General features: G+C 41.3%; 1 protein-coding gene across 2 annotated transcripts; it reads left to right on the forward strand.

Moving 5' to 3' along the window:
- Window positions 1–439: 439 nt before the first annotated feature.
- Window positions 440–19,211, forward strand: LOC115659332 (dynein heavy chain 7, axonemal-like). 2 transcript variants are annotated; one of them, XM_030579249.1, is made up of 6 exons: window positions 440–533; window positions 10,372–10,437; window positions 12,086–12,194; window positions 13,317–13,470; window positions 15,849–15,942; window positions 18,961–19,211. In XM_030579249.1, exons 1-6 carry the CDS (start codon window positions 519–521, stop codon window positions 19,195–19,197), a joined length of 675 nt encoding a protein of 224 aa, XP_030435109.1. In that variant the 5' UTR covers window positions 440–518; the 3' UTR covers window positions 19,198–19,211. The 2 variants fall into 2 exon arrangements, with proteins under 2 accessions (XP_030435109.1, XP_030435110.1); XM_030579250.1 differs by having other exon boundaries at window positions 17,852–19,047.
- The last annotated feature ends 324 nt before the right edge of the window (window positions 19,212–19,535 follow it).

The following is a 19,535-nucleotide window of genomic DNA, read 5'->3' on the forward strand; positions in this document are numbered from 1 at the left end:
CATCCCCGCAGTGCTCCCAAGCAGTAGCCCCCTTAGACGTCCCGCTCAGGGACTATCACGGCGACAGCAACCTCGCGGTGGCACGGCCAGTAGTGCGCAGTTAGCGGCTATCGCTGCTTCAGAAGAAAACAAACCCTCCGCCACCCCCAGCTCCGTAGCGCCGGGCTCTGCAGGCGTTCGGGGAGCTATAAGAGCGTCTCGCTCAATCTGTTTAACCGCCCCCGCCCCCGCGAGGCTGCTCTCGCCTCACCCGCAATACCCAACCCAGAGCCGCTGTCACAGCGCTTTAGGGCCACCCCAAGCTCCGGGCCAATCAGGCGCGCGCACTGCCGGCGGGGACCGTTGGGATTCGCTCTGCGTCTCGCTACGGAGGCGGAGCTTGGGCCCGAACCGCTGCTAAGCAACGGGGCTTCCCTCTACACAACAGCCCCTCCCCTTCCCGTCGGCGACTGGGCCCCGGGGGAGCTGGCAGGAGCTTGCGTGGGAGCGGAGCCCCCGAGCCGGGAGGAACCGCAGATATGGGCAGCGAGCAGGTGAGGGGGACGGGCCTTGGGAGCGACCTCCCCACGCCTACTCAGCGGCTTCCATCGCCGCCCTGCCTCATGCCTCATACAGCGACCCCCCAGCCCTGTCCCCGACTGACCTCCCCTGCCCCCCGCAGCAACTCCCGGCCCCACACTGACCGCCCAGCCTCCCCCCCCCAGCAACCCCTCCCCCACACTGACCGCCCAGCCTCCCCCCCCAGCAACCCCTCCCCGACACTGCCTCCCTGCTCCGCTACAGCCACGGACCTCACAGTCACCTGACTTCTCCTCTGCCCCCAGAGCGACCCCCAGCCTGCACTGACCGACTGCCCCCCCCTCCACAGCAACCCCTCCCCCACACTGACCGCCCAGCCTCCCCCCCCACAGCAACCCCTCCCCGACACTGCCCCCCTGCTCCGCTACAGCCACGGACCTCACAGTCACCTGACTTCTCCTCTGCCCCCAGAGCGACCCCCAGCCCGCACTGACCGACTGCTCCCCCCTCCACAGCAACCCCTCCCCCACACTGACCGCCCAGCCTCCCCCCGCAGCAACCCCTCCCCGACACTGCCCCCCTGCTCCGCTACAGCCACTGACCTCACAGTCACCTGACTGCTCCTCCGCCCCCAGAGCGACCCCCAGCCCGCACTGACCGACTGCCCCCCCCTCCACAGCAACCCCTCCCCCACACTGACCGCCCAGCCTCTCCCCCCCCAGCAACCCCTCCCCGACACTGCCCCCCTGCTCCGCTACAGCCACGGACTTCACAGTCACCTGACTTCTCCTCTGCCCCCAGAGCGACCCCCAGCCCGCACTGACCGACTGCCCCCCCTCCACAGCAACCCCTCCCCCACACTGACCAACTGCCCCCCCTCCAGCAACCCCTCCCCCACACTGCTCCCCTGCTCCGCTACAGCCACGGACCTCACAGTCACCTGACTTCTCCTCTGCCCCTAGAGCGACCCCCAGCCCGCACTGACCGCTCAACCTGTACTGCTCTCCCCGACCACCAACGTAACACCCGGCCCCGCACTGGCCTCCTGCTTTACTGACCGCTGCCCTCCCCAGCCCCCCAGCTGCCCGCCTCCTGCGCCACACTGAGCTCCCTCACTGCCACTATGTTGCACTCCCCCAGCGTCCCTAGAGACAGCCCCGCACTGACCTGCCCCATCCTGCACTGACCTTCCTGTGCCAGCTACAGCTCTTTCCCTGCTTCATAATGACATCCCCCTACCTTCTCCCTACCCCCTGCTTCTGCACTGATTTCCCCCTCCACTCCACAATGATTTATGTCCCTGCTGTTGCAATAACCTACTTCAGTGATCCCTTTGCTACCGTAATGACCTTGTTATTGCTGCTGCAGCCTCGAGGAACATATGTGCACACCACCACTATTGTGGTGACCTCTTGTGCCCACTGCCAGCACCACTTGGCATTACTTTTACCTACTGCTACCTTGTTCCCTTCATGCTCCTGTGTACGTACTGGTCACTGCCTCTATCTTTAAATCACTTCAGCCAGGTTTATATCACTCTCACTATCTCATTTATATCACAATACCCAAATGTGAGGAGATTTCAGTGTGTAATCAAATGTTGCCATGCTTCATCAGATTTTTTTTAAAACAGAGTAAATGTGCCTGATATTTTACAAATAGAATAAGACATGTGCCCTATACCTAAAAGTTTAGAATAGGGAAGACAATGGGCACCAGTAGGAAAGAGTGAAGGGAGTTATAGCTATGGAGAACAAGGTGTTAAGGATTTAAGGAAGAGCGAAGAGGTGCTTGGTTTAGGGTTGTACACATAGCCCCACATCCTGCAGAGATTTATGCATGGGCTTAACTTTACCAGTGTAAATAGTCCTAAAATCTATAGTACTGCTACTCACTGTGCAAAAGTTAAGTACATGCATAAGTCTTTGCAAGATCAGGACCACAAGGAGTATTGTAACCTCTTCCCCTCCACATAAAACCTAGAGTGTTTGTTTTTCAAATAGCCTGATGATAGAATCATAGCAACATATGCAGAATTTGTGCATACTTTTGAACAGAGGAGGGCTTTCTTTTACTTCAGTATTTTGCTTATGTATGGTTTCAGGCTAGTTGTTACTTATATTTATGCTAATCTCACATACATAGGGGGTTTTCTTTTGAACTGGATGGAAATTTTTTATATTTTGTCTTAAGTAAACAGACTGGATTAAATTTTTTGAAATGACTTGTTTTTCCTCTCTGACATTTACTTAAACACGCATACTGTTTGAGTAACAGATCAGGTGGTATAACCATATTTGTTGAAGGAGACTTTCACATATTAATCTCATTAGTGGAAAGTTGATTGCAGGATGATATCCTCTTCTAGGAAAACAGAAGTGCAGTGTCTGCGCTCTGAATTCTTTAAAATGAGATATTCAAAAGTGATATAATCCTCCTTGAAGCTGTTCATATAATTTTAAAATTAGTTTTGAAATGTAAACATAAACTGACATTTTGTTTCTGTGTTGCTGTTCTTACAGGATTTTTAAGGGGCAGAGCTTTCTCTAAAGTCATTATAAAATGTGTTATAAACTGCAGAAGCAAGTTCATCGGTAGCTTGGTACAGTTTGCTGCATATAGGGAATTCTTATATGAGGGAGGGAGCATGAACAGTTTAAGATTAAATTTATTTTCAGAATTATGCAGAGTATAAACACTGCATATGTAATGGAGTGCTGATTTGCAACTTCAGCTATGAATGTTAGCAGGTGGCTCCATAGTGAAATTATATACCTAAATAGCTGTTAAAGATCATCATACACAATCAAGATTAAATAGAAAGATAACCCACATATTTAGGGACTTCTGGATAAGGAATAGTGAGGCATACATTTTTTTTTTTACTATAACTGCACATTGGATTTAGCCCATGCATGGCACTGTCAGCACTTCTCTGGTGGCATTATCAGTTTAACTTTTTACATAAAAAAAATATTCTGTACTACCTTGCTCTTTGTGTAATTACTTACACTGGTGGCAAGGTCCTGGAAAAGATGAAGATAGGCAGGACCTGGGTCTTCCTGATTGCCCCGGCATGGTCCAGGCAGCATTGGTACGGGACTCTCACGAGCCTGGTGGTCATCCCGCCTTGGCCGTTACCGTCCTGCCTGGACCTGCTCTCTCAGGACCAGGGCCACCTCCTCCAACCCAACCTAGCGGCACTCCACCTCATGGTGTGGCTGCTCAATCGTTAGGCCAGGAGGAAAGGATGTGCTTGGAAAGGGTTCAGTGTGTCCTCTTGGAAAGCGGTTGGCCCTCCATGCACTGAGCCTACTTAGCAAAGTGGTCTCAGTTTTCCTGATGAGTGGTTGAATGGAGTGTCTCCCCTGTGGCTGCCGCAATCCAGCTCATTTTGGACTACCTCCCTCACCTGGCGCCCTCGCCATCAAGGTGCACTTGGTGGCCATATCGGCCTTCCATTCGCCTGTGCAGGGGCACACGGTATTCTCCCAGGCTATGACTGATTCCTCAAAGGATTGGATCATCTTTTCCCTTACGTTAGGCCCCCGGTCCCACAGTGGGACCTGAACTTGGTGCTGGCCCAGCTGATGGGTCCCCCGTTTGAGCCGCTAGCTATGTGCTCCTGGTCACACCTCTCATGGAATGTAGCCTTCCTGGTAGCGATCCGAGGCCCCATACACGGTGTTCCATAAGGATAAGGTCCAGCTCCGCCCACATCCTTCGTTCCTTCTGAAGGTGGTCTCAGCCTACCACATAGATCAGGACATTTTCCTGCCGGTCCTGTGTCCCAAGCCCCATGTATCCAGTGAGGAGCGCCGCCTCCACTCGCTGCATGTGAGATAGGCTCTGGCTTTTTACCTGGAGCGGACTAAGCCGTTCAGGAAGTCTTTGCAGCTGTTCATCACCTTGGCTGAACACGTGAGGGGTTGGCCGATCTCAACTCAGTGACTCTCCAACTGGATCACCTCGTCCATCCGTACCTGTTATGACCTGGTGGGAGTCCCTCCGCTGTCAGTTGTGAGGGCACACTTGACTAGGGTGTAAGCCTCGGCAGCTGCCTTTTTAGCCCATGTCCCCATTCAGGACATTTGCTGGGCTGCCACATGGTCTTCAGTTCACACATTCGCCTCGCATTATGCGATCGTCTCCCAGACCAGGGAAGATCCTGGGTTCAGCAGGGCTGTGGTCCGTCCCGAGAATTTGTGAACTCCTATCCACCTCCAACAGATATAGCCTGGATTCACCCATTGTGGAATACACATGAGCAATCACTTGAAGAAGATAAGACATTTACCTTTTCCATAATTGGTGTTCTTCAAGATGTGTTGCTCATGTCTATTCCACATCCCACCCTCTTTCCCCTGTCGGAGTTGTCTGGCAAGAAGGAACTGAGGGTGGGGGGAGCGTGCGGTGCCTCTTATACCGCAACATGGAGGTGCTTCTCCAGGAGTTGCTAGGGGTGCTCTGCTATGGATGCTGCTAGGGGAAAAACTTCAGACACAGGTGTACGGGATGAGCAAGCACACCATTGTGGAATAGACATGAGCAACACATCCTGAAGAACACCAGTTATGGAAAAGGTAACTGTCTTTCCCCACACAAAACTTATGGGAGAAGAATCTGCAGTAACTTGTGCTGATTTCATAATGCAGAGGGGTAACTTCCTTCATGGAAGTTCCTGAAGATGGAGGAGCTGGCTGACAACTGGCTTATGGAAACTTTGCTGCCCCAAGGCTGAACCAAAACTTGGGGGCTGTACAGCAGTGTTGAAGAGGTGCAGATGCAAGATCTGTGTGGATCTCAAGGGCTCATAAGTGAACCATCAGCTACTTGTATTGGTCTAGGGTGAAAAATCCAGTCCTGTGGTGGAAGAATTGTTTTTTTCATTCTGTAATTTTTCCTTTGCTATTCTGTCCTTTTAAAAGCTTCTCCAGGTTTGGAAAATGTAGAGTGAACAATTGAAGAACAACAACAACAACAACAAAATACAACTAGAAAAAGTGAGGGGAAAAAAGCCCATCATTAATTGGATAGCATTCAGTGGAAAAAGGGAAATAAAGGGGGTAACCAATGTGGAAAATCATTTTATGTTCTGATGTAAAATCAGAACATTTGGGAAAAACTGAAAGTACTCTGCAAGAGTTTTGGTTTAGAAAAAAGACCATTTTCCATCAAAAAAGATTTGAATGAAATATTTTGACCACAAGTTTATGATGATAATTGGATTAAGTGGTGTCAAATGGGGGAGGTAACAAAAGCCCACAGGCAAATATAAAAAAGGTGATCTTAATAGAGGTTTAGATGTTGTGGGAAGACATGAAAAACAGTAGGGTCATAGGAGCAACAAGAGGGAAATCAGTGAGGGAATCTGCTCAAAATCTTATATGTCTGTACAGACTGGTGATCTGCTAGGTCACTCCAATCCTTGACTCTGGGAGCCAGCCTTACCCTGGTCTGCTGTAAGAACCCCCACTCCTGAGCAGTTCATGCACAGCCTCTAGCATGTAAGCTGCTCCATGTAAGTGAGTGAGCACTTTTGGCCAGCCGCTGGTTGGATTTTGCAACTGAATTACACTAACCAATTTCTCCGGTCCCAGACACAACACTAGGAACCTCTGTCTTGCAGATTCCAGTTATTTCTGCTGGATGCTGCAAGCTTATATGAGTTTTCAATTGATATGTACCAGGCTTGTTATCCAAGGGGAGTCTCTGACATGCTTCAAACCAAACGCACTGCTTCAGGTAGACTAAACAAATTTATTACATACAGAAGATAGATTTCAAGTGATTATAAGTCAACGCACATGCCAGATTTGGTCAAATGAAACAAAAGTAAAATGCATTCTAAGCTGATCTTAACACCTTCAGTGCCCTTACAAACTTAGATGCTTCTCACCACAGCTGGCTGGTTGCCCTTCAGCAAGGCTCCCCCTTTGATCAGCTCTTCAGTCGCTTGGTGATGGTGTCTGTAGATGGAGGTGGAAGAGAGAGAGCGCATGGCAAGTGTCTCTCCCTTTTATCATGTTCTTTCTTCCCTCTTGGCTTTGCCCCCCCTTCAGAGTCAGGTGAGCATTACCTCATCATAGTCCCAAACTATCCAAGGGAAGTGGGGTGACTCACTTAAGAGTCCAGCAGATCCTTTGTTGCTGCCTAGGCCAGTGTCCTTTCTTCCTGTGAGACTGGGCTGGGTTTGTCCCATATGTGCCCTGATGAGGTGTGAACTGCCCCTCTGCTCCAGAGGGTTTTGCCTGAGCTTGTTTTAAGCCATGAGGACACATTGTCAGCTTCATAACTGTATACATGAAATTACAACCTATAACATTACTATAATAACAATGCTCAGTGCATCATGAGCCTTCCGAAGATACCCAACATGACAAACTTTGCATTGGATACCACACAATCATATTATAAGGATGAACATGGGGGTGCAGGGTGTTCCCCTGAGGTACAGAGCATCACAGAAGGAAGAATAGGAAGAGACCAGTATGGCTCCATCAGAAGCTGTTTAATAACTGGAAAGGAATCCTACAGGATGTGGAGCTATGGACAAATTGCTAAGGAGGAGTACAAAAGAATAGCACAAACATGTAAGAACAAATCAGAAAGGGTAAAGCATAAAATTAGTTACACCTAGTAAGGGCATCAAAGACAATAAGAGGTTTTTTAAATACATTAGGAGAAAGAGAATGATGAAGGAAAATGTAGATACTTTTTGAGGAAGGAGAGCTGGTAACTGATGACATTAAGAAAACTGAGGTGCTTAATGCCTATTTTGTTTCAGTCTTCACTAAAAAAGTTAATGGTGACTAGATACTCAACACAATATTAACAACAAAGGGGAAACAATGCAAGCCAAAATAAGGAAAGAACATGTTAAAGGATATTTAGATATGCTAGAGGTATTCAAGTTAGCAAGGCCTGATGAAATTCATCCTACTGTACTTAAGGAACTAAACTAGCTGAAGCAATCTTGGAACTGGTTGCACTTATCTTTGAGAACTCCTGGAAAAAGGGTGAGGTCCCAGAAGACTGGAGAAGAGCAAACTCAGTACATATCTTTAACAAAGGGAACAAAGAGGACCTGGGGAATTATAGACCAGTCAGCCTGACTTTGATACTATGACATTCCCCAGGGTGAAACCTGAACTGCTGTGTCCCCTTACCTCTCCAGCCTGAGATGCCTTTTACACTGCATTGCTAGTGAATAGCAAACCTATCCAGACTTTGATCACTCACAGCCACTCGCATGCAAAGTCAGTCCCAGCTGAGGGGATGAATTCTATGCCCAGCCACCCATGAATAGATACAAAGCAACACCCACATATCCCTCAGTCCCAGGCTTGCCCCCCCCGCTCCCGAAATGTGCATCTTGTACTGTTCAGCAGCCCACTGGACCGCAGAAGCTCATAAATTAGTCCATCATTCCAATAAAGTGTAATAAATGTGTACCAGCCTTGTTGTCTCAAGTGGAGGCTTCCCAAACACTTGAATCCAAATACATTTGTTTAGATAAAACAATAAATTTATTAACTAGAGAAAGATAGATGTTAAGTGATTTACAAGAGATAAGGCATAAAAATCATAGTTGGTTACAAAAGAAATAAAAAGATAAACATGCAAGCAATTTCCTAAACTTTACCAAGGCTAATATGTTTAAAAGTAAAAAGGTTTGCTCTCACCCGAAAGCTTCCAACAGTCTGTACTGGATGGAAAAGACCTCCAGGCCAGGACCACTCTCCCCCAGTTCAGTGATGCACCTTTGTCTTTCAAGAAATCTTGCTGCCATGAGTAGAGAGGGGGGAGGAGAGGGGTCTAAAGGCATTTTCTCCCCTTCTTATATTCTAACCCTTTGTCCTGGAAAAGTCTTTGCTGGGTCATGGGGTCAGGCAGTTCCATGGAATATGTGAGCTGCCAACTGTCCTTCAGATGAATTGTAAATATCTTGTTTACAATTCCCCTCTTAGTGAATATCCAATTAAGCAGATAATGGTCTTTTAGCACCTAGCTGGCATGCCAGTGTGCCTTTGTCTTTGAGAAAATGGTCTGATAATGTTACCTAGAACTACAACATATTTCGCTAACAATCTTGGCAACTCCTACAATTTTATATGCAGTGATGTTACACACATTTCAGCAGGATAATAATATTCAGCAGATGTGTTTTTTCAAATGATACCTCACAAGGCATACTTTGTACACAATATATCATAATCATATAATGGGCTGAACATGGGGCACAGTGTGTCACACATACATGGAAAGATACTGGAACAAATTATGAAACAATCAATTGGTAAATCTCTGAAGGAATATATGATTGTAAGGAATAGCCAGCATGGATTTGTCAAGAACAAATCATGCAAACCAACCTAATTTCCTTCTTTGACAGGATTACTGGCCTAGTGGGTAGGGGGGAATCAGCAGATGTGATATATATCTAGATTGTAGTAAGACTTTTGACACAGTCCTGCATGGCAATTTCATAAGCACACTAGGGAAATGTGGTCTAAATGAAATAACTGTAAGGTGGGTGCATGACTGGTTGAATGACCATACTCGGAAAGCAGTTATCAACGGCTCATTGTCAAACTGAAAGGGAATATGTAGTGGGGTCCTGTTTGCTCAGTCCTTGGTCTAGTGCTATTCAATATTTTCATTAATGATTTGGATAATAGAGTGGGGAGTATGCTTATAAGATTTGTAGATAACACCAAGTTGGGAGGGGTTGCCAAGTTATAGGAGGACAGGATTAGAGTTCAAAATGATCTTGACAAATTGGAGAATTGATCTGCATTCAACAAGATGAAATTCAGTAAAGACAAAGATGGTACTTTCTACTTAGAAAGGAAAAATCAGTTCAGTGGTGTGGGGGAGGAGGGAGGCAGGAAGAGGCAGAGGGAAGGGGCAGGGGCTTGGGGGAAGGGATGGAGTAGGGGTGAGGCCTGGGATGGAGTGGGAGTTGAGCACCCCCTGGGAACTGTGAAAGTCAGCACCTCTGTTTTGAGGCCCCTTGCAGCTCCACATTTCTGAGAGTCTGTGGTAAACATAAAAGACAGCATAGGGTTGTTTCTGTTATCTTGTGTGCAGAAAGGTATGTTGTGTATATGTTGACAAAATATTATTATGAATGCTTGCTGGTACAAAGTGACTCTTTAAGAGTATGTTTACAGTACAGCTGGCAGTGTACCGCCCAGCTCTAGGTAGACAGACTTGTACTAGTTCTGCTTGAGCTAGCATGCTAAAAATATATAATGTGGATGTTATGCCATGGGTGACAATTTGGCTAGAGACCTGAGCTCAGATCCAGGTGGGCTTTGACTCATGTGGCTTACCCGAGCCTCTGCCTATGTTGCAGCTAGGATTGCCACTTTTCAGGTACAACCCCCCCCAGGATATATGGGATGATCCTGAGTCCATAACACTGCACAGCTGGCATGATGTACTGAGCACCCTTACCTATTTCATGGGATAGCCAGTAGTGTGTACTGAACATCCTGAAGGATTTCCTGGGATAGCTACCTCAAAAAAGGGACAATCCTGGGAAAACCCAGACAGGCAATAACCCTAGCCGTTGCAGCCACACTGCTGTTTTTAGAAGAGTTAGCACAAGTCTGTCTACCCAGGCTCCAAGCTGTATGTATGCTCCCAGACACAGTGTAGTCATATCTTTTGAAACCATCATCTACAGAGAATAGGGGAAATGAAGTGATTATATTTGTGAAAATTATTGGACAGAAAACAAAAACAAAATTATAGTATAAAGCATAAGTTTTAGCATGCTTAGAAGTTTAGTAGTATTAGTTTAAATATTTATACAATTTATTTTCTTTTTGTTCTTTTTTGTAGCCCAGACCAACTGGGAAAGGAAAATTATTGAAGACGACTGTAAAATTTTTGCCACAGTTGGCTCAGGTAATATTTTTGTAATTTTTTGTTTTGACAACTTTTATTTTCAAATGTGCAGCAAAGCATGGGGGATCCCACAGAGAAAACTGGACTTCATTGCAATGTATACATTGGAATCAAAAAGGCTTTACATATATGAACAAGAAATATTAGGAAAACAGACTAGTTAACTTAGATGAGCAGAAAATATTGAAAAGAATAAAAGCTACAGACGAAAGCTATAAAATAAATGTTATAGAAAAATTGGAATATAATTCATTCTGTATCTTCTACTTGAAGCATCCTTCAATCCTCAGCCCTTTCTCCAGGGAAAAGAAAGGGACTCTGGCTAGGAAGATTTTTTTCTCCCTTTTCACTTCCTTCTTGTGCTTTTTAACTACCTTCTCAGCTGATGGGATAATTAACCCCTTAGTTCATCAGCTGACAGCCTGATTAGGTAATTCGTCTTCTACCTTTCCATCAGAGCTTGTGGGGAATTAGCTATTGGCTATCAGTACTCTGTCACAGTATGTTTACACTGTCTAGGAGATGTGATTTCCAGCATAGGTAGAGTGATTTGTGCTAGCTCGCTCAAGCCAGCATGCTAAAAATAGCAGTGTGACCTCTGCAGCACAGGCAGTGGCTTGGGCTACCCACCTACCTCCAAGCCCGCCTCACTCCCTGGGTCCAAGCTTGAGTGACTAGCCTGAATCACTGCCAATGCTGCAGTGTCCACAATGCTGTTTTTATTGTGCTAACTCAAGGTGAGCTAGCATATCTGTCTATCTGCACTGGAAATCAAACCTCCCAGTTGCAGTGTAAACAGTCACTAATAAGGTTTCTTGATTCTTGAATATTGCTGCCCCTTGAAAAGATAAGGGCAATGCTTTTGAGTAATTGTGGGGTCAGTGTAGTTAAGTCTGAGAAGCCATTTCCTTTACAAACATATTTCCAGGGACATTGGCCTCGGAATAATAAAAAAAGATTCTAGGCTGAAGGAGCTGTTTAAATAAGTTATACTTAAGAAAGGTAGTACTGGATTCTTGTAAGCAGGGTGAGATTTGCTAAGCTACTGATGGCTGAATATTGTACATTATGTTATCTTGCCATGGAGCTAGGGCCCTCAAAAAGGGAAGCCTTTTGTTTGTGTTAAAAAAGCAACAAAACAAAAACATTGAACGGGATAGGTACTCTGGATCCCAAATCATATTTTTTGGGGAGCAGCAGTTACATAAATTGGTTGTAGATTTCACTGGGAGAAACTGTTGATATCTACCATACTAAACCAGAAAAAGATTCTATTAAACCTCTTTTTTCCCTTGTTTTCTTAGCTTTTGCTTTTTTTTTTTCCATATCAATCTCATCTTCATAAATGTCTGGCGTCTGTCTTAGTAGTGGGTATATACTGTACTGTTAACTTAGAATAAAATATTATGTTTATGCCTATTATAAATTATTACTAATTTTTGGAATGAGTTTCTGAATGATTACCTCCTGTTTTTAGAGAAAAATAGGGAATTCTGTTTATTTTTGTGTTGCTTTGTTACCATTATTATATGTTATGGGTCTGCTGTTTTCTTTTGTAATTTATTGTGTTTTTAAGTGTGTCAAAGACATGTAGCTATCTCTTGTTATTGTTATTTTATAAAGCTAAAGAATGAAATATTTATTTCAGGTAAGCTCTAAGCCACAGTGGCAGCAAGCTTCTCCTTCATTTCATCTGAGAAAAGAGCAGAAAGATGATGAGCCAGATCAGTTTATTGTCAAAAATGAGCTTTCACCTGGTAAGATTACCACTCAGTATTTAATGAAAAAAATAGTTTAAAGTTGAGTTAATACAAGATTATAGAGTTAGGAGAATAGAATTTTATTCCCAAATTGCTGCAGTCTTCCTATATGATCTCGAGCAAGTCATAATCTTTATGTGCCTCATTTTTTTCCTTTGTGAAATGGGTGCAATGATACTTACCTATCTTACAAACATGGTGCAGGTAAATTCATTAATGTTTGTAAAGTGCCATAATCGCCTTGGATAAAGAATGCTGTAGAAGTGCAAAATATTGTTTATTATTTTATTAGTATTTTAGGTCTGGAAAAGTGATTTGCTTGTTTAGTACAACATTGTTCATTTAACATTTTCTTTATCAGTTCTAGCTGCTAGCGTATGATTGTAGATTACCGAAAAGCCATTAGTTTAGGAAATGGAATGTTTGCCATAAAACTAGTCAAACAGTGAAGAGAATCCTTACAATATTTGCATATTTTAATATATTTCACTTAAAAGATTGTGTTGCGATCTAGCATAAAAAGAGTTTATACAATAATGTAAGTTTCCAAAAAGTCAGATTCATTTTTAGTACTGTATATCTGAATATTAGAAATCCTTAATCGTAATCAGTATAGTAGTCAGTGAAATGTTGCATACAGTCAATGGATAGAATTTGGGCCCCAATGAGATCAGTGACAAAACTTCAATTGACATCAGTGGAGCCAGAATTTCACCCCAAAACTACAAAAGAAATATAGTTAGAATATAGATTTACTTTAGCAGTTAACAGAAATGGGATTCTGTATCTATGATAGAAAAAAAAAGACACAGGTCAAAAATACGTGGACCCATTCACAGGAAATAAAATTAAGAAATATTTTAAAATAGTAACTTTACAGATCTTTAAATAGATTTTATGTAAATATTCTTTAACAGTTTATACAGTACAAGGAAGTATTAGTTTTGTTTCATTTATTTTGCTGCAAATGATGTAGGGCGTGATCCTGAAAGATGCTGAGAAATCTGAACTTTCATTGAAATAAATGTGAGTTGAGAACTCAGAATCTTTAGAGGGTACTCAGCACATTCCATGTTTGGGCTCATAGTATGCAACTTGCATATATCTATTTCATGCAAGGACAATATTTGGAGGAGAGGAATAAGAGACGCAGGATACAGGACTCTATGGTTAATGAACCAGTTGCTGGAACATCAACTTCTAAAGCATGGAGCAGCTATCATCCAAAAAAAGATCGTGAAAATTTCAGAAGTACTCTTGTTAACATCATCATGTGAGTTTTCTTGTGTTTGTATAAATGCATTTTTCCCTTTCAAAGTTGAAATGAAATTTAAAAAAATGTTAATATAACAAAAAGTTCAAGATTGCAAGACAGTAACAGATTATGTATATGAATGCAAAAAATGACCCCAGTTTAAGAAATAAAAACTACCAGGTAAGATGCTCTTCTGTACACTTCTCTTGATTTCTCTAAAATTGGGAGGCTATATGAGTAATTTATGAACTGTGCAAACTGGGACTTAGCCATATTATTCTTTTGGGGAACGAAAGGGCAGGTGGTATAATTTAGATGAAGAGTAGATTTGGCAGCTGGAGTTTATCAGGTGATCAAAATCTTTAAGATTTGGGTTTGATTCAGCAGGGAATGTGTGATGGATTCGGGCTGCTTATTAGTTTTTCAGAAAGTGCTTGTTCACTCCTATTTGAAATGTTATTTGAAGTGTGATAAAATTACCCAGAAATGCACATACTGACATTTTTTATTGCTCATGTGACACTTTTTACGCATAATTAGCTGAGCTCCACCTTAGTTTCATAACTTGGACAGAAAGCTGTGATTGTGGACACTGGTATTATTAAAACAATGAGGAGTCCAGTGGCACCACTCCATGCATCTGAAGAAGTGGGTTTTTTACCCACGAAAGCTTATGCCCAAATAAATCTGTTCGTCTTTAAGGTGCCATCAGACACCTCATTGTTTTTCTGGATACAGACTAACACGGCTACCCCCTGATACTGATTAGTAAACTGCATTTAGAATATTCCCAGTTGATTAACTGAAGACACACTTGGTATTTTATAATACAGCAAGGAGTGATATCCAGGAGTGTCTGGAAAATGTCTGTATATCAGCCGTTCGTGAATCTGGAAGATTTTTAAATTTGTTTTGTCATTTTTATTTTCTAATGAGAAATGATTTTCCAAAAAAAGATAATTACTAAGTTATTTTAGTGTGAGGATGTGTCACTATAATTAAAATGGATCTTTAAAATATTTTAAAGTTATTTAAAAATCTTAGTAAGATACCCTGAAGCTTGTGCTACTCCAGAATCTTTTCTTTCTTAGGGAACTACCTCAACCTTTACAATGCCCTGAAGATGTTTATAAAAAACCTGTTTTGTGTTTTGTTTCTTAAATATTTAGCAGTGTGGAGAGAATTTCCTGGGTCATTGACCATTTTTTATCTGGCTGCACAGATGCAGAAATGCCTACAGCATGACTGACAATATTTTATTGCCATAAATGAACCATTATTATATAATAAACTGTGGAATAAAACTATCGTTCTGATAAACCAGTCCACCAAATGAAAAGAACTGGTTTGATAAATCCTGTTTCTTAACATAATCTGGAAATTTTGTAAACTAAATATATTATAAATATTAGTTTTTCTTACTGAATATATTCTTCATTATGTGTTTCTGCTGCTAAGGTGAGTATGAGATGGACTATTTCACAGCTGAATACTGGTACGAAAATATTGACAAATTCATTAAAACAGAAAGACAGAATCTAATCCTGTAGTTTAGCATAAAGCAAATAAACAAACAAAAATGTATGGGTTAGAATTTACTAACTGTAAATATAAAAAAATTTGACTAGCATAGTGCAATTATAATAACAAAGTTGTGGCAATGTTGGATAATTAGAGACATATCTCCTCTTGAAGAGCTTTCTTGTTTTCTTTAATATTGTCAACTAATTGTAATGGACTAATTTAAATGGCTTGTTAGAATATATTTAACATTCTCATAAGTGTAAGACCATTTTTTCACAAACCATGGGTTTGAGTCTGCCAACTTTACCTACATGAATAGTCCTTGCTAATATGACTAGTCCCTTGATTTGAAAGAAATTACTAAATAAAGATACCTTAACTGATATTCTCAAAGTATTTCCTACTTAAATCTTAAAATTAGATTTGTTTTCAAACTATGGTCAATAGGCACAACAGTTCCCTATGCACCTTAAAGGCAGAATTGAGCACTATACCTGTGAAACCTTAAAGAAAAGGTGTTTAGTAAACTATTCCATTGTCTGGAAAAATATTTGGGTCCATACAGAATTCTTGATTATACTTATGATTCAGTTGGTCGCAGGCATCATTCTTTTGACCACTGCTGAGATGAGATATGATATGGTATCTTTTAGAGATGCCGGTACAGTTTGTCTGAAGAACATAGTACTGACACAAGGTGGGTGAGGTACTATCTTTTATTAGACCAACTTCTGTTGATGACAGACACACAAAGCTTGTCTCTGTCACCAACAGAAGTTGGTCCAATAAAAGATAGTACCTCTAATATTCTGAGACCAGCATGGCTACAACAACACTGCATAATGCATATTATGTCATTTTTGTTTTGTTAGGCAGCAAGACTTTACTTTGCAACAGCCTGTTTCACTACATGAAACCCAGTCTCCAAGAACGGGTTCTCCCACGCCCATAGAGAAAGACATTTTGGTAATTAAGACAGTGTTGTTTGCAGTATTATTATAAATGATTGCTTTTTATTTCACTGCAATAGTGACAAGATGACTAATATTCAGAATTTGTATGGTGGTAGGCACTTTAGATTTATTTTGGCATACAGTACAGAGGTTTTATTTTTGAGAATTTAGAATAACTTTTTTTTTTAATAATTTGGTCGCAAATCCTCTACATTGAATAAATTTGAGTTTGCTCTTTTGTTTTGTTTGTAAGTGGCCATATTAGTTTTGGCAATGAAAGTATGTGTGTGATGGAAAACCTGCAGGCAGTAGCATGCTGAGAGAGTTGACCTTACTTACTGTTTCACTACTAGAAAGTTAAGAAGACACTGCTTTTTGGATACTCTGACTAATATCTGTGAGGAGTATAAAGGGGAGTTGTCATGTGGGAAACGAGTTTGAGACACAAGTATGTATGTAAGAACGTGCATCTAGTCAGACCAAGCAACGTGTTCTACCCTCATAAGTTATTTCTACTTTTAGCAGGAATAGAATTCACAAGGGGATTATATTTTGGGTTTGTTTCAGTTAGAAAATATTATATGTCATTTCTGCTTTTGTAACATAAAAACGTGCCTATTTGTGGAGAGATTATGCCGCTTTCCTTCCTTTGGCCAGAATTAGGTACTGATTTATTACTATACCTATTCATATGAATCAAGCCACTGACAGCCTGTCCTACGTGTTTATAGATCATCTAATTACCATATTACCAAATTGCTAAAATCTAGATTTTAAAGATCACAGCAAAGAGTTTTATTATGAAGAACTTTGTTATCTGGTTAATTTAGATGGTAAATTAATTTTTTAAAATCTGCTAAAACAGATCTTTGTTTTCTTTCTTCTCCCCTTTAATGATTGACATTCCAAACAGAGTCCAACAGCTCTTTTCCCCTGTGATATTAGTAAATTATATTCCACAATAACTGTCTCTCCTATCAGTCTGCACAGATCTGTATTTTCTCTCACTCTATTCCAACCCCCTCTTCTTCCATTGTATGCACTTTATTCACTCCCTCCCAGAATAACCCTTGTGAAGGGAGAAAATGCTTCCCAAACATGCTGACCTTTAAAGGCCATGCTGAAGGAGTGGCCATCATGGACTTCAAACCACGTGGAGACAGAGAATTGATAGGAAAACCTAGGTGCATCCTTACTGATCTTAGGAGCTTCTTCAGAAAGGGCTAGCCACTCTGCTGGTCTCTGAACCTCTGTGAAGGAACAAATTGCTGGAGCAACATTCTACCTCTTGTGCCTTTACATTTTCCACTCCCTAATCCCCTCTCCAAGAAGGATGAAAGTGTAGAGCAGTAGTTAATGTTGCAAGAAGAAGAGTTAACTTACATGGATATCCTGAACATCTAACAGTTTTCTAGAGAAGCTTACATTGCAGCGGCTGCTGCTTATTCCTGATGATCTACTGTAAGCCTAAAATGCTTCTTGAAACCCCATAGAATTCTAACCCTCCGACTGAACCACAGCGGGGTTTCTGCAGAGTGGGTGGAACATATGGTGGAACTACGACAGCTGCCTTCTGCAAATTAGGTCTGTTTTCTACTCGGATTTCTGCTGTTTGCCTTTTACTAGGGCCATGGAGCAGAGTGTATAGCATTTTGTCCTTTGCTCCTGCCTTCACTGCTTAGTATTCCTTTTTCCAGCTTCCCTATAATTATACTTTTACCTCATATCTGCAGTCTGATTAGCTTGTCTATTTCAAAATTAGTAAAAAAATAAATGTTATCCTGCTTCATGCCCTGAGGTAGTTTTTGTAATACAAAATAAAACTGACATGCCTGTTGGACTATGAGGAAACTAAGTGTTGGTGAAATCCGCATCCATGGCTTTCCTTTGAAGATTAAAAACTGCATTTTCCTTTTTTGCAGCATGGTGGATGGCTTTGAGTTTCACCAGTGCTTCCCCTTCAGTCTGACCCAGCTGTCTGTTTTATCTTGTAGTAGAAAACTACTTCTAATTAGTTCCATCCTAACTTGCTTAACTTTTTAAAGATAAAATGAAACAAAAAGCTAATCAGATCCTACAGATGGACTAGTAAAACCCAAATAAAAAGAAGAAAACATGTGCTGGATAGAAAATATATATAATTTTAATCTGTGTTTCTGACAGTTATTTAAAAATCATTAGGAATTTGTTGCATGTTTTAAAACAAATTAATTCAAAATATCACTTTAAAATGTGCTTGTTATGATTACATTTTCTTTTCTCATGAGAACGTATTAGGAAATTAATCAGATAGAGGACTCTAAGTTGCATTTGCAATTTAGTGATGCAATTGTCTGATTGATATGCACAACTGTGGGTTTGTGGGTCCAACAGATGTATATGCTAATTATATGAGAATAATGTTGGCACCCACAGTAGAAAATCTTAATCTCAAAAATCAGCTTTAAACCAAATAAACAAGCAAATTCAAAGTTAAGGTTTATATTCCATCTCTGACTCCTCTTTCTGTGTCTACACAATTTTCAGCATGGTTGTTATATATTGGCAAAGAACTGGTTTACATGGCAAACTACTGCACAGCAAGTCAGAATATGACACTAAAGTGCACCAGCTGTGCTGTAAAGTTCCACGTGAATGCTGCTACAACACAGTGAAGGTCTCTGAGTGCAATTTGTTAGGACTTTCAGTATGTGTGTGTTGTGGCAGTGTCCACATTACTGACTGGAAAGCTAGTGCTCTGTAGAGGCACTGTTATCAATGTTTAATATGGATTATGACATGATATTTTTGAATGCAATTATACCATCTTTATAACTTTTAGAAATAATTTTGATTCACTTAATAAATGCATTAAGAAATCAGATAAAAGCTAAAATTAAACTTAGTTATATATAGTTTATAATGTAAAACAACCCTTAGTACCCTTGAAATGTACTTATGCTTCCATCAAAAGCAGCACTAGCAATGACATCTTTATCTTTTTGTTATAATGCCAAATGGAGCCAACTTATTTAATGCCTTTAATGTACAGAAATACTACTATTACATTCAGCATGGAATTGATACAGAACATGTCGCTCCAATGGAAGACTCTTGGCTGGAGCATGTATTGGATTTAGTTCCACAGCATCTGAAAGTACTCAGCGAAAGTATATATTTACTGTCTGATGAAATGAGAGAAGACTATCTTCTGAGTGTAAAGAAAGCTATAGGTAAATTGATGATGATGTCTGTTCTTTCTAGTTGTATGAATATTATGAGTTATTGAAATATATAAATTCATTGTGAATACCATCATTAAATAAATTAGAAGTTTATACATGACTGAGATGTTGGATACATATTTTTAATAGGAAAGTTCCACAGGATTTCATGTTTTTTCCCCTAAAGGGAAAAATATGGCATCATTCAACACTTTCGCTGTTTCATAAAAATTGCTTTTATTTTGTAAATGTCACTTAAATAAAATTATTTTGAATTACATACTCTGTACAGTTACACCCATGCATCATCATTCACTTCATTGGGGTTGCCCAACTGTTTGGATCCATTAGTGTAGTGTTGTTTTTCCTTTGCTAAGCATATTTATGTTTTGGCTTTTTTTAT

Source organism: Gopherus evgoodei, chromosome 11, assembly GCF_007399415.2.
Source record: "Gopherus evgoodei ecotype Sinaloan lineage chromosome 11, rGopEvg1_v1.p, whole genome shotgun sequence".
NCBI classification, from domain to species: Eukaryota; Metazoa; Chordata; order Testudines; family Testudinidae; genus Gopherus; species Gopherus evgoodei.

What these genes read in the sequence shown, in the direction of transcription:
- LOC115659332 (XM_030579249.1), top strand. An exon ending in CAAAAATGAGCTTTCACCTG is followed by an intron (nt 12,195 to 13,316) that starts GTAAGATTACCA and finishes ATTTCATGCAAG; the next exon opens with GACAATATTTGGAGGAGAGG. An exon ending in CCATAGAGAAAGACATTTTG is followed by an intron (nt 15,943 to 18,960) that starts GTAATTAAGACA and finishes TTTAATGTACAG; the next exon opens with AAATACTACTATTACATTCA.